The sequence below is a fragment of the Drosophila kikkawai genome, chromosome 2L, assembly GCF_030179895.1.
Source record: "Drosophila kikkawai strain 14028-0561.14 chromosome 2L, DkikHiC1v2, whole genome shotgun sequence".
Lineage (NCBI taxonomy): Eukaryota > Metazoa > Arthropoda > Insecta > Diptera > Drosophilidae > Drosophila > Drosophila kikkawai.
In genome coordinates this window covers 25672072-25686473 of record NC_091728.1, presented here as the reverse complement: position 1 = coordinate 25686473, position 14402 = coordinate 25672072, and the positions used below count along the sequence as shown (strand labels likewise).

General features: G+C 45.4%; 2 protein-coding genes across 4 annotated transcripts; both read right to left on the bottom strand.

The window, feature by feature from the left end:
* Positions 1 to 991: 991 nt before the first annotated feature.
* On the bottom strand, positions 992 to 6966 carry LOC108071377 (uncharacterized). Of its 2 annotated transcripts, XR_011445302.1 has the most exons (6): positions 6463 to 6966; positions 6004 to 6399; positions 2097 to 5078; positions 1635 to 1882; positions 1063 to 1572; positions 992 to 1009 (listed from the first exon to the last, which is right to left on the bottom strand). XR_011445302.1 is itself a non-coding variant. In XM_041775800.2 (5 exons), exons 1-5 carry the CDS (start codon positions 6787 to 6789, stop codon positions 1122 to 1124), a joined length of 4404 nt encoding a protein of 1467 aa, XP_041631734.1. In that variant the 5' UTR covers positions 6790 to 6966; the 3' UTR covers positions 1023 to 1121. The 2 variants fall into 2 exon arrangements, 1 of the variants encoding a protein (XP_041631734.1); XM_041775800.2 differs by lacking the exon at positions 992 to 1009 and having other exon boundaries at positions 1023 to 1572.
* An 822-nt stretch (positions 6967 to 7788) lies between these two features.
* On the bottom strand, positions 7789 to 14259 carry mle (dosage compensation regulator mle). 2 transcript variants are annotated; one of them, XM_017162119.3, is made up of 5 exons: positions 14126 to 14259; positions 13553 to 14066; positions 12847 to 13165; positions 10246 to 10936; positions 7789 to 10146 (listed from the first exon to the last, which is right to left on the bottom strand). In XM_017162119.3, exons 1-5 carry the CDS (start codon positions 14199 to 14201, stop codon positions 7874 to 7876), a joined length of 3873 nt encoding a protein of 1290 aa, XP_017017608.1. In that variant the 5' UTR covers positions 14202 to 14259; the 3' UTR covers positions 7789 to 7873. The 2 variants fall into 2 exon arrangements, with proteins under 2 accessions (XP_017017608.1, XP_017017609.1); XM_017162120.3 differs by lacking the exons at positions 13553 to 14066; positions 14126 to 14259 and adding an exon at positions 13229 to 13511.
* Between the last annotated feature and the right edge of the window lie 143 nt (positions 14260 to 14402).

Here is a 14402-nt window from a genome sequence, read left to right as displayed (position 1 = left end):
TGAAGGGCTTTAACTTCAATACGTTTTATTTTTTATAAGCAATCTTTACGGCATCTTCAAGAGCTGTTCTTGTATTAAAAAGGAGCTTTTTAAAGTTGGAAAGTTTTTTTTTTGGTATACAATATATTGTCTCTTCAATTTATATCAATATTTTTTCATAAATCTCTGAGTGTGTCGAATTTGACATTATTGGAAAACAAGAAAGGAAGCTAACTTCGGCACGCCGAAGTTTGTATACCCTTGCAGATTCCAATTAGATCATTAAGAATCGAGCCATTCTGGTTAAATAATTAAAAAATAAAAATAAAAGAAAATATATAAAAGTTGTATATTTATACATATGTACATGGCATAAATAAAATGCTGAAAACTCACACAAAACAGAGTTTCATAAAATTTTACCTATACTTATTATGTTTACAGTTTGACAGTTACAGTTTTACATTCCTAGCTTTACATTTTTTCTACATAAAATTAAAACCGAAAATCTGAAATAATATAATTTGGCCATATCTCAAAAATGATGCAAAAATGTTGAAAAACAGCCAAATTATCAGACGGACGGACAGACGGACATGGCTAAATCGACTCGGCTGTTGGTGCTGCTCAAGAATATATACTGTATAGGGTCAGAAAGGTCTCCTTCACTGCGTTGCAAACTTTTGACTGAAATTATAATCGTTCGTTTGTTACTATGGCAGCTAAATGATATAGCCGACTGATCCTGCCCGTTCCGACATATATTAGTGAGAATAGTCCGAGTTTCATTCAGATAGCTTTAAAAATGGCTAGATCGATTGATTGATTGATGCTGATCAGGAAAACATATACTTTATAGAATCGAAACCGTCTCCATCTTTGCGTTGAAGACTTCTGACTAAAATTATTATACCCTGCAACGGTACAAAAATGCTCTAATTAAGTTACCTAAGGACCTTGGCTTTTAGTAATTTCATTTTGCTTATTACTTTTTCAAGGAGCCACGGAAGCTTCACTGTTACTCGCATACCTGTGAAAAATGATTTAAAAATAAATTAAAAATCTTTATTTATATGAGCCTACCTAGAACGACTTGGAATATTTTATGAGCTTATAACCTATAGTCAACAATACAAATTAGGTCACTCCTTATGCAGTATCATATTGAATTTGCTAATGGCCTCGGCAACATATTTTTCCTTTTCAGCTAGCTCGGATTTGAGCAGCATGCGCAGTTCTTGTAGATTGGGCATTGTACGACAGTCGCGAATATTAAGCAGCGTCCTGAAGATAGTCTCCCACATCTGCCGCTGGACATAGCGCGGAAGAGCAGTTTTCGGCATCCAAACTCCACTCGTACTCCGTTTCACAACTTCCATATAGCTACCGAAGAGCAGGACATGCATGACACCCACTAGGCCGAATAAATCGAGCTGGTACGTCCACGGCCGATTGGTGCGCATCTCAATGCACTTGAACAGCTCGTGGTGGTGCACATAATTGAATGTTTGATTGGGCGGAAAGCGCCTGGTGTCGATAGACACGCCAAAGTCAATAAGCTGCAGGCTAACCTCATTGGGATGCGCGCACAACCTAGAAGAAACACATGATTCGTAGTTCTTATGGTGAAAGGGTTATTAGCTTAAGGTTCTTACGGTTTCATAAGGAGAAAGTTGTCCGCTTTAATATCGGCGTGAATTATGCCCAAGGCGTGCAGATGATCCACGATGTCGAGCATCTGGCAACTTAGATGCATCACAACGTACTCGTCCAGGTTCTTGCCCGTGCCACTCTTTATTTTGTTGCACACGGAGATCAGCGAACCATAATCCGAGAAGTCCGAGATATAGACACTGCAATTGTTGCCCACCAGTGCATAATCAAAGTGTGTATATGCTGAAAACTAAAAGATATAATACAAAATGATCATTTATCTTATTTTTTGATTTAGAGTCGTAGTTACTATTTTTTTTGTGCAAATTACAGGCTACATCGGAAATCAAGCACTTAAATTAAGCAGGGCACGCAATCATTATAAGTGAAAACATTAAAATAAGTAAGTAAGAAGTATTGAGTGGAGTTAATTGGTCATTATGTCTCCTTAAAACAAACCTTACCATTTGCTCGCTGCTTAGTCGACTGTGAACCTCCAGGGTAATGTAGAACTCCCAGTAGTTGGCTGGCCGCTCCTGCTTTAAAGCCACCTTCTTCCCGGTCTTAACGTGTTTTCCCGTGTAGATAGTTCCGTACGAACCCTTGTCAAGCATCTTGACCACTTCAAACTGCTCGCCATTCACCTCCACTTGGGCATTGGGACGCAGACGTTTGACATGGCCCACCAATTGGCAGTGCGGTAGCTTCTCGATGTACTGTGAGAAGTCAATTTCGTCCAGCAGGGAACCAATGAGGTCTATGTTAAAGGGGTTTATATTGTTATCGGGGACCGTTTGGATCACGACTGTCTTGTCTGTGTTTAACTTGGGGTGTACGAAATGATCTCGCGGAAGTGTATCACTATCATTATCATTATCAGAATGGCACCAGGAACGGTGCGATTGCTTAGGCGTTAGCGGTGTGGACTTGTAATAAATGCTCAGGTCTCCGTTGTCATCTCGCTCATCCTCTCCCCCAGCTTTGTCAGCTGGTGGATTTGAAACTACGGACGGAGGAAGCAGCGTGGAATTCTTAATCATGCTAATGTTAGTGGCAAACATCTCCGTGGCAGCATTTAGTTCGAAGAAGTTATCGGAGTGCCCTCCACTACTCTTTGATTGGCTTGAGCTGGGAGAATCGCTGGCGAACTTCAGAGTTCCCGACGATAGCGGAAGTTGTGGCGGACAGCTACTCAGCTCTGTGCAATCATTCATGAACGAAGCGATCATGTGCGATGGTCCTACAGTCTCCGGCTTCTTAGCTGCTTCCTTATGCACTACTGACTGCTGCGTTTCGGGCACCGTGCAGTCCAAGCTAAAACTGCAGCCCATTGGTGGTTTTGGCTTTATCATCTCTGGCTGTGTCTCGTCGAGGAAGATCTCGAACTTCTGTTGCGTAGCCGGAGCGCCGGGTTCATTCACGGGCTGTGTCTCGGGAACAAAGGACAATTCGTTCATGAAGGAGTCCGCCAGCTGGCAGCCATCAGGTGCGGCCGAAGGTTTACCGATGGTCTCAACAAAGGAGACACCAATTGAGTCCCGAGTGCTTCTCGGTGGCTTCGAAAACATTTCGGAAGTGTTTCGCTCGCAAATACGCCGCGAAGCGTCCTGTGAAATGGAAGAGCCAAACGTCTTCATCTTTGGCGGCGTCTTTGCAAAGAGCCCGCAAAGGTCATCGTCATCGAGCGTTGGAATCTTCGGTGGTGTCAGTAGTCCAGCAGCTATCGCGCACTCTGGTAAACCGACAGGCAGTCGCGGCAACGTTTCGGTTTTGTCTTCCTGGAAGCAGGGCAGAGCTCTAGGAATCGTCTCAGTCTTATCCTCCTGGAAACGCAGCGATTTCATCATCGGCACGCTGGGAGCATTTTGCTCCCAAAGCTCTCGGCGCGAAAAATTATGGCCAGCCCTCTTCTCCTGTTCCTCACTAACTGTGGAGCTATCAAGGCCAGGCAGGCGCTGCTGCCTCAGTGGTCCAGGGGTGGCGGTCAGAGTGGGTGTAGTGCGTGAGCCGGGGGAAGAAGAAGTTGAAGTAATGGTCGACTTAGTAGTGGCGTTAGTGGCCGCCGAACTTTGAGTGCCGTGTTCCGAGGTCTCCAAGATGGTCGACAGCTGTTTGCGTAACATGGGTGAGTGCGAATCCACCGGAAACTCGGTAGAGGTGGGAGAGGAAGCGGGCTCCTCCGTCGGCGACAGCTCCTTAAGCACAGTGCCAAACTGCCGGGATGGAGCCTGCTTCTGCGGGCCCTTCGGCGTACTTATGCCATGAGATTTTATGAACATGTTGAACATTTGCGTAGAGCACGTTTCATCTGCGTCGAAAACAGGTGCTTTAGTTACGGGCGCAGACTCTGGCTCATCTGGGTCCTGGTAAATCTGTATAGTACGCAGAGGCGGATCTGGCACAGCAAATTTAACATCTGCAGTTGAACCGGTTGAACCGGGATCCTCAAGTATATGCACCTTGGGCTGCTCGGTCGTAACAGGCGGTTGCGATGAGGCAGCGGGTTGACGCAAGACATCAGACGACGTTGCCGGAGCATCGTCTCCTAGGGCTGCCGGTTCCGTAACCTCCGCGCGATCCTCTCTGCGCGGCATCATTGACTTTCTGGAGGAAGAGGGAAAGAAACTCTTGCGGCGCGGCATTTTGTCCTCGGGCAGGCATGCAGTCTCATCCATATCAAAGTCGCTAATAACTGTAAGATTACGTTTCTGCCGCCACTTGGCTGCCAGCAACTCCTCCTGTTGGTACTCTGTCTGCTCATCGTCGTTATAGAGCTGGTCGAAATCGACTTGAATGTTGGGCACTTTTGGCGGTTTAAAATACTTGTCTAGCTCGTCCAGCGCTTGCGGCTTGGAGGCGGTGGCAAAGTTTGGGTAGAGGCGTATTCCTCTGAGCTCCCCACCAGTGCCCCACCACGGGTCGTTACGGAGGACCAACGGATGCTTCGGCTCATGTCTTCTAAGATAAATGTAGCCACGATACTCCTCGGGGGAGAGTTCTATATTGGGTCGCGGGTATAGCAATGGTTTGTTATAACACGGCACTGCATTTGCTTCCGGCTCCTGCTCAATTGTTACTTGGGTCACCCATGTCTCCAATGGCTTGTTCTTGGCCACGAAATTGGGGGGAAATCGAAAGGGCTTGTCAAAGCGTCGGTCGTAGTTGGTGATGGGTGGAAAAACATACTCGTCGACATGTATATCGAAGCCCAGCTCTGGCGAGGAGTCGCCGGAGAAGATTTTGCCGTGCTTGTGCGTCTTGGCGTGAGCCTTGTTCCAGGGCATTGACTCCTTGAGGTTTTCTATCCCGCGAGCTGCCTCGACGATCGAGGTGTGGCTTGTTTTCACCTCTTGAGGCACCGCAGACAGCATGGCGCCGTTCTCGTCTCTGAAAACCTCCACGTTACGATCAGAATTCTGCATGCGGCTGGTGCTAGGGCCACCCATCTGAAAGTATCCACTGTTTGTATTAACAATTTACACGACCTTCTTACAAAGATCCCTACGAATATTCACATATTATATTGGGGAATACATATATAAATATCAATAAGTGTTTTTGATTTATTTTTTTTAATCAAAGCGTTTCGAGATATTTGGAAGAATTTAAGTTATTAAACGCAAAAGACAATAAATTTAAGGGGTTTACCAATTTTTTTAAATTTTCTCTGAAGAGCGCAACTTTACAATTTGAATGTTTTTCCAGTTATTAAGTAAAGTATGCAGTATTTTTCTAAATTTTTTTTAGTTAAAATATTATAACATTTTCGAGATATTTTGGCAACCAAAATACTACACAAAAAACAAAGGTCAACACGAACTGGGAAGGTCGATTTAAAAAATTTAAATGCAATTATGATCTGGATGAATGCGGAAAAATGCGGAATAAAAAACTAAAAACGCCCTGCAAAATAAACTAGTCTATGACTAGTGCGATGACCGCATGTATGCTGAACATATTGTGCAAATTTCGGTTAAGTCGTTTTTAAGAAATCAAGTTGACCAGTTGGAAAAACGTGAAAATAAGTTAGAAAAGCGAGCTAACCTAAGAAAACTTTTGATTTTTGTAAACGGTCACATGGGTCAACCCTCTTAACATTAAATAAAATGCAAAATGCATATGTTGTTAATAAGAGAACGAAAAATGAGATCTTTAAAGAAACACGAAGCGCTCTGCAGTTGTTCTTGTTTCGGTTATTTTTGAGCTTAGGTAATTGTAGGACTGACATTTGTAAGCCTTAATAATAATAGAAATCAACATTATAAAAATTTTAAAAAATATACATCATTCTTATAATGATTCTGACTCCTAGGACTCTGTCACTTTGATAACGTTCCGATTTATGGGAACGTAGACTTCGGCATTTCTTACCTGCACCACACCCGGAAATTCGCTCTTTACGGCAGCTCCGGTACGCACGCTTCCCACCGTAATAGTGTTGGACCCCCGTTGGCGACGTCCCTTTAACGACTGCAAGGCCAACCGACGCTCGTGCAGCTCTTGGTTGACTGCGTCGGCCTGCTCGCCGTCAGAGTACAACATGCGCTGACCCACCGTATACCCGAAGTGCTGGTGGGCTTCCCTTAGCTCCTCGAGCGGCTGGGCCCGGCACTGGAGACCCAGGCGAAAGATCTCGTCGGCCTTTTGCATGTTGCCGCTCAAGTCACAGCAGTACGCCCAGGCGATGTAGAAATCCGCGAGCATCGTGCCAGTCCCGCGACTATACATTTCCTGGTACAACTCGATCGGGTTCTTCAGCTCTTGCGCCTGGAATCGTGCAACGGAGGGGGTAGAGATTGGCTAGTCCACAAACTTATTATCCTTACTTACAAATTTAATAAACAGCTTGATGAACCGCCTGTCCTGCTGGTAGCGAACATCCTTTTCGAATTTTGTGAGGCAGTCCTTCAGAACCACCTGCAATTTGGATTCGCTGCCGCCCGCCGGATAACTCTGCTCGATCCAGCAGATGTATGCGTGCCATGGGTCCAGGGGATCCTCGCCGGTATAGTTCTCCAATTCCTTCTTCAACTTGCTGCGCTGCGCAACTAGCTCCTGGCCCTGCGCGGAGTCCAGGCTGAGTGAGGCCTGCAGCAGGCTAACGTTGCGACCGCTCGCTAACGGTTGGATGTTCTCCTTAGCGATATCGAAGTCCATTTCAGTCCCCTGTTTCAATGGTGCAATTATTTACCGTTGTATTACAATCATAAAACCCTAAAAAACAAAAACTTCGCGCCGCTGAAATGCTAGGGATAACATTTGAGCTAGCGATATATCGATATATGACATTTGACGTTAGTCGATAGTTCGAGTTTTACAGGGTTGGGAGCTCAGCCAATTACACGGTGGTTCATAGGAGGCGTATTTGAATTTTTTAATTATTAAATTATTATTTTATTGCTTATATTATATTCATCTTAATTATTTTTAATGTTGCTTAACTTAGTTTTATAAATAAAAAATGTACTTCTGCTTCTTGCCTGGAAACTTCTCCTTTAAAGAGTTCGTCTTGAGAAAGTTTTTCCAGCTTTTTTCTTTTTTAAATGACGTTTTGCCACTGGAAAATTATTCGCAGATGTTAGTAACTGCCGTAAGAACCAGTTTCTACCCCAAAATTCAAAAAGTTGTAATATCTGTCTGCCCGGAATGCATATACGCCAGGGAAAACTTTAAAACAATATGGTTCCTAGACCACTCATAACTTATCCGACCTCCAATAAAATAGATCAATAATGCAGGAATTCATGTTAGGGCGATTTCATCTGTTTCTTCAATATAATATTTTGAAATGCCTTTTTGCATAGATTTATTTTTGTCCTCTCCTAACGAATTTTATCATATTTTATTGCCTTTTTAATCTGTCCTGCAGCATTGAATACGCGAAATCAGACTCGCATAAACACGATAACAGTAACCGATATATTAGTTTGCCTAACTGCCACCACTAGTCAAAACAAACAGTTGTATTTTGAAATGTTGCCCGTTGGTGGGGCAAATATAGCAGTGTATTAAACCTTCGGCCATACAATTGTAAAATGCGATCCCCCTCCCCCAATATACACCGCTTTAAACCTGCGTTTGGGACAGCCGTATCCACCACTTCAGCTTCCTGCCTGCCACGAACACAGAACACTTGGTTTTATTGTGATGTTTATGTTGGATTTATAATTTATTTATTATAAATATGTATGTCTTGTGTATTTTATTATATAATAATAATATAATCAACATATGAAAGCCCTTAATAGTGTCCCCAGCTGTTGTTCTGGTTAGCGCCTCCCGAGAAGTTATTTCCTCCGGAATTTCCATAGTTTCCATAGCCACCGCCTGATCCGCCGCCGCCGCCTCCATTATTGCCAAATCCAGCTCCTCCGGTATTTCCGAATCCACCTCCATTATTCCCAAAACCACCTCCATTATTTCCAAAACCTCCTCCATAATTACCGAAACCTTCACCGCCATAGTTGCGACGCCCGCCACGACCATAGCTGCTGTTTCCCTGATTTCCATAGCCACCTCTGTTCCCGAAGCGTCCACCACCGCCTCCGCCGCCGTTATCGAAGCGACCTCTTTTGGCCGGACCGCCACCTCCACCACTGAAACCTGCCTGTCGCGACTGGTGCGGCAAGATTCCAGTTTCGCGCTGCAGTCCAAAGTCGCCGGCGTTCTCGTCACAAAGATTCCTAACCACACCGACTAGCATGGAGTAGGGATTCTCCAAGCGAAGCACATCGGCGGGATTGTCGCAGGCAATCGTGATGAGATCTTCCAATGCCGGCTTCAGTGCTGCGATCTTGGCGGCATGTTCCGGCTCCATTTCAAAGTTTACCCAGTTGTCCACTCGCACGATGTTATCGGTGGCCAGGTCGATCTTACGCGAACCGAACAGCATCACCTGAAGCGGAGAAACCATCGAAAGCTGCTTGCAGGAAACGGCGCGTGTGCGGATCTTCTCGCCAAAGACGAAGAATGGATAAGGAAAGGTGATGGCCAGGTTGCTGCAGTTAACCGAGGTCTTGTGCAGCAGGGCCGCCTTGGACTCAGTGGTTAGAACCTTGCGCTTCTCCTTGTGCACGCAGATGTTGGGATAGAGGCCGAGGCAGAGCAGTGCCAGTGCCACATCCAGCATAGGGTCGGTCTTTTCAGAATCGGCTTCCACATGGTGAGGCAACATGCACTCCTCTGGGAAGCCAGCCTGCTGCAGCAGATCCAACAGTTGCTGTTTGGCCTCCCACATCACGTTCATGGTGGACATCTGCAGACCCTTCCTGTCGCAGAAGCGAGCCTCCTCCTGCTCGCCACGATGCTTGGCTCGCTGCCACAGTTGCGACGCCACAATCATTGCCACGTGGTCGGAGCACTTGCGACCACTCAGCGCCTTCTGATGATTTGCAAGTCGACGCTGGCCGATGTCCAGCGCAAACACCTCGGAGAAGGTGCTGGAATAGGAGGCCATGCTGGCCACCAGGTCGGCGCAGCCGAAAACGGCGCCCAGTACCATCATCTTGCCCAAGCGGGGCTCAATGGGCAGGCGCGCCAGCAGGCGCCCTAGTGGGGTCAATTCATCGTTGGCGTCCAGGCAGCGCATCTCTCGCAGAAGTACCTCGGCCTCGATGACAGCGTCCACTGGCGGCGGCTCCAGAGCCTTTGACAGAAAGTGGTGAATGGCACCAAGGCGGAGCAACTTGATGGTAAGAGCCATCTCGTGCAGCGGCGTGCGGAACATCTCCGGCGTGAGATTGTCCTCGAGCACAGCGAAACGGGCGCGAGAGCAGAGTGTGAAGCAGAAGCCAGGACGGACGCGGCCAGCGCGACCCTTGCGCTGCTCCAGGTTGGTCTTGCTAGCCCACACGGTGGCGTAGCTGGTGAGATTATTGTGCGAGGTAAAGAGCTTCATACGAGCCTTGCAAATGTCCACAACGAAGACGATGTCATCGATGGTGATCGAGGTCTCAGCTATGTTCGTGGACAGGATTATCTTTGTGACGCCGTCCGGCACGGGGTCGAACACCTTGCGCTGGTCGTCGCGCGGAATCTGCGAGTGGCACGGAAGGATGCGGTACAGAGCCGAGTTTCCAAATGTTTTTGAGCTCTGCAGGAACTTCATAAGAGCAAAGATCAAGTTCCAGCCGGGAAGGAAGACGAGGATGGCACCAGGGATGTTCTTTGACTTGATCAGCACCAGAAGCGCCTCTAAGAGCTCGAAACTCACGTCCGACTCGGACAGCATGGCCATGGAGTTCCGGGTCTGCTCCGAGTACTTGGCCTCGCACACCTTGTTGTAATTGGTTTCTGCCTCCTCCTTGTTCTCCGAGAGCTGCATCTGTTCCTCGTCCTCTGCCTCCTTCCGCTTCCGTCGGGACTCCACCGAGGGCACAAAGTTGGTCATCTGCAGTATATCTTCCAAAAAGAATTGCTGAACAGGAAAGGCTCGTCCGGGAACCTCCAGTACTGGACAGCCGCCAAAGTAATTGGCAAAAAGCGTGGTGTCGATGGTGGCCGACATAAGAATAACTTGAAAGATAAAACACATATGTTAATGTTAACGTTTGATTATGGAAAATGTTGTATTAGGAGTTCACGTTCAAATTGTGTTTGCAAATGTAATCTCACCGTGTAGATCCGGATAGGTGGCCACCATATCGCGAAGAATGACCAGCAGAAAATCGCTGTTCACATCTCGCTCGTGGATTTCGTCAACGATGATATGGGAGACGCCTCTCAAGCCGGCCTCGAGCTTGCGTAACAGAACTCCGACGGTGCAGAAGAGGATACCCCCGTAAGGCCGCGGGAATACAGACTCAAAGCGAACGGAGTAGCCCACGGTGTCGCCCAGCTGCTCGCAGCGTTCACGGGCCACGCGCTCTGCTACTGATATGGCCGAGATGCGACGCGGCTGGGTCACATATATGTTGGCGAAACCTCCCTGGCCGGATGAAATGTAGTCGTCGAGAATGTACTGCGCTATCTGTGTGGTCTTTCCGCAGCCGGTGTTGCCGCGGATAATTACCACTGGATTCTCATTGATGGCGCTGAGAATCTCGGAGCGCATGGCCGCAATGGGCAACTTGTCACGAAACTCGAGGAACTGGCGATATTCCGCGTCGTTTTGACGGCGTTCGCGCAACGAGCGTTCAAAGTCCATCGAAAGATCTTCGATTGATGTGGTGGCCAGCTCGCCTTCATCGATGTTGCAGGCATGCCATGTATTCCAATTTGGCTGCGGGGGGGCCCATGGAATCACTGAGCTTTCCTGTCGGTTTTCGCCCCCAGGTACCAAAGGGTCCACGCGGTTTACACTAACCTAAGGAAAGCATGATAATAAATTAGATAGGAAATAACGTTAAAACCTTCAAAAATTAAACAAGCTGTATTTTTTACACCCCTACAGGGTATTCTAATCTTAGTCAGAAGTCGGACGACTATATAATATAGCACATATTTCTAGAAAAGAAAATTATAGCTATTAAATTTTTAACAAATTTTCATCTACTCTGGACAAAAAATCTTCAAATTTATCAGAATTATAATATAGTCGGCATAGTAACAATCGGAGAGTTAGTAGAAAGAAACAAATAAACCTTCGCTGTTTTTTCATCTTAGGTAATGTAAATTAATGTGCCTTTAGTTTCATACGACCACAGGATGCAGCTCCGTTTCTCTGATGACCTATACATATGTATGTGGCTTTGAAAATATAACTTCTGCCTAGTTTTAGAGCTCATGTCTTGAAATTGCAATTATATTGTCATGCAACCATAAGCTTCACTAATTTGATCGACCTCTTTTGGAAAAGAGCTAACCACAAGAAACTAAAAGGTAAGATAGGTTTAAGTTAAAGTTAACCTTAAGTTTTACTTTTTTTTTATTGAACGCAATTGTTTTCGACCAGAAAAACATAAGCTCTTTCATAACTGAGATTAAAACCCCCCTCTTATTTGATGCATCCTTTGTCACAAAACGTAGGCCACAAAACGTGGCTGCACCGACTCGTGTGAAACTGATCAAAATTTATATGTTTTTATAAATAATTAACTAAATAAAAAACACTTAAAAACAAACACAAAATAACAAACACTTATAAGCAGAGGCTTATTCTAATGTTTTTTGATAAATAATATTTGTATACCTTTCAGTCAGAAGTTTGCAACGCAGTTAAGGAGACATTTCCGACCCTATAATATACTTTATTTTCTTGATTAGCATCAATAACTGAGTCGATCTTGTCATGTCCGTCCGTCCGTCCGTCAGTTTAAATCTGAATGAAACTTTGCATATGGTCTTCTGAATACTCTCACTGTATGTCGAAACGAGCCGGATTAGATGAATATATCATAGATACCATACAAATGATCGACAAATTTTTAGGAAAAAGTTATATCTTAGCTGTTTTCAACATATTTTCAATATTTTTGAGATAAGCCCATTTTTTATTATTTCAGAAAATGTGAAAAAAATGCATTTTCTAGGTTGATGCCACAAACACTTAGTGTCTGCCCTTGCGATTTATTTATCGACATTGCAAATTGTATTCTTGGATACGAGTCAAGAAATTATTAGATTATGGCCCTTTTCGGAACACCAATGAATGTAATGGCTCAGATGGCGTTTCCAATGGCGTCAATTTGACTTGGCCGCTGGCGCAACACAATCCAAGGGCTTCATTATTGAATTTTAATGCCTTGCAATGTGGACACAGAACATTCATAAGACCAACAGCAACAATTTGTTCTGAACTGTAATCAATTATCACATTATAGCTGAATGCAGCTTGTGGGGATTAAAACACAACTTTTTTTTCAGCATTTCGAGTTCTGCTGCTTAAGTTTGTACGTCTGCTTAGTTGCATTTTGAGAACTGCTAGACCGATGTCTGATTTTTCTTTTACATACATAGAACAAATAAATAAATAAAGTTACCGTAGTGGCGTGCTGCGATTTTTATATATGTATTATTTTTGGAGATGTAGCAGCTCAATTTATAAAAACAATTTTATTCGCGATGTAAGACGCGGTTATGCCCACATGGCGCCCCTATGTATATCATTCTCTGCTCTGAGGTTTAACTACAAAAATAAAATCAAATAAAATGAAATCAGCCAAATAGGTCTAGCTAATCTCAAATTATGCCGCAACCAGGTGAAACGGGTATAATTTGTATATATAAGAAGATAAACTATTTTAAACAAAACAATATAACAATATTTGTACTTACTATTAATGGAATGGGAGCACCGTCCTTCTCGATTTTGATATTTCGCGGATTAACAACGGGGAGATCCAGCACCTTGATGACCTCATCTAAGTTGTCCACAAGGTTTGGGGACAGCTTCACCGGGTAGGGTTTCAGCTCCTCGTCCTTTTTCTTTTTTAGGGTGCCGCTGAAGGCCTCAATTACCTTTAGGTGAAACAGCTGGCGTACCAAAGATAAGGCGCACGACTTGCTGGCAGATTTCTTGTTGGATCCCGTCTCACGGGCCGTCACCTTACGCTTGAGAGCTGGCACGTATATAGACAGTTCGGCCATAAAGCTCCTGGATTGATGACGTTATTAAAATATTTGTTATTTTGGCTACGGGCTTTGAGTCGGAACTTACCCCTTGGGATCATGCTCAGTGGAGAAACAGGCCAGCCGCCAGAGCGATATGGTTCTAATGTTTAAAGCGCAGCCGGCTTACTAGCGCTAGAATATATGCTGCCTACGCCGCTCTGCATGGGTGTCCGTTTCAGTCACAGGCCCCATGCAGGGCAACCGGGCGCTGGTTCAAAGGGTCAGTATCGTACCACCTCGCTCTGCTGGCTAAGCCCTCCACGGCCTGCGCCCAGTCAACCCAAGTGTGCGGACTGCGCTTTGGACTTGGTCAGTAAGAGTTTAAACCAAATCCAGAACGCAGACGCGGAAGAGAATAATAGGCACATACCTAGCGTGGTCCGGGCCCACCGGAGTGTACTTGTAATCGTCGCGAATATTGTTCGACTGCTTGTACATGTTAAGACGGTCCTTGGCATTTTCAATTGTCCAGTTACCGTGAATAGCAGCATTTACGTCAATTGACTCTGCCTCGTTCATATCCTTTTGCTCCTGCACATGGTCGATAATATTAAAACGGTCGCTGCCTCCTTCGTGGTTGAGGGGCCTATACGCCTCGCCCAGATCTTGCGGACCCGACTGGTCACCAAACACACGTCTCTGCTGGCCGCCCGGGCCTGCAGTTGCTACGCCCGGTGCACATTCTTTGAAAGCTCCCGCTGATGGAGCACTGGGATCTGCCGGTACATCCTGGGCCTTTAACTTACCCACGCGCACCAGATAGTTTACAAAGTCGCGGCACGCGTTCTTCTCTGCATCCTTTTTGTTGGTGGAGTTGCCCACACCTATGTAGTTATTCTGCTCGACACGAACTTCGCAGAGGAAACGCTGCCGGTTCTTGGGTCCTGCGGTGTAAAGCAAAATATAACTCGACTGACAAGAAGGTTTACTTAATATCACTCACCTGTCTGACGAACTTCAAACTTTGGCTCAATGCGCGACTTAGCACAAAATTCGTACAAGAAAGATTTTATATCCATTTTTTCCTTTTTATTGTCTCAAATCTGGGACTCGATATAAAACATGGAACAATTCTGATCAATCAATAGTACTATACCACTTTCGATACTATCGATATGTATAGGGGTATGACACCGTTCCCACCACGACAGCATTTTTGCAAATAAAACGAGCTGTTCCCACAAAAATGGCTTACTCGATATTTTCAGTAATTCAGCGAC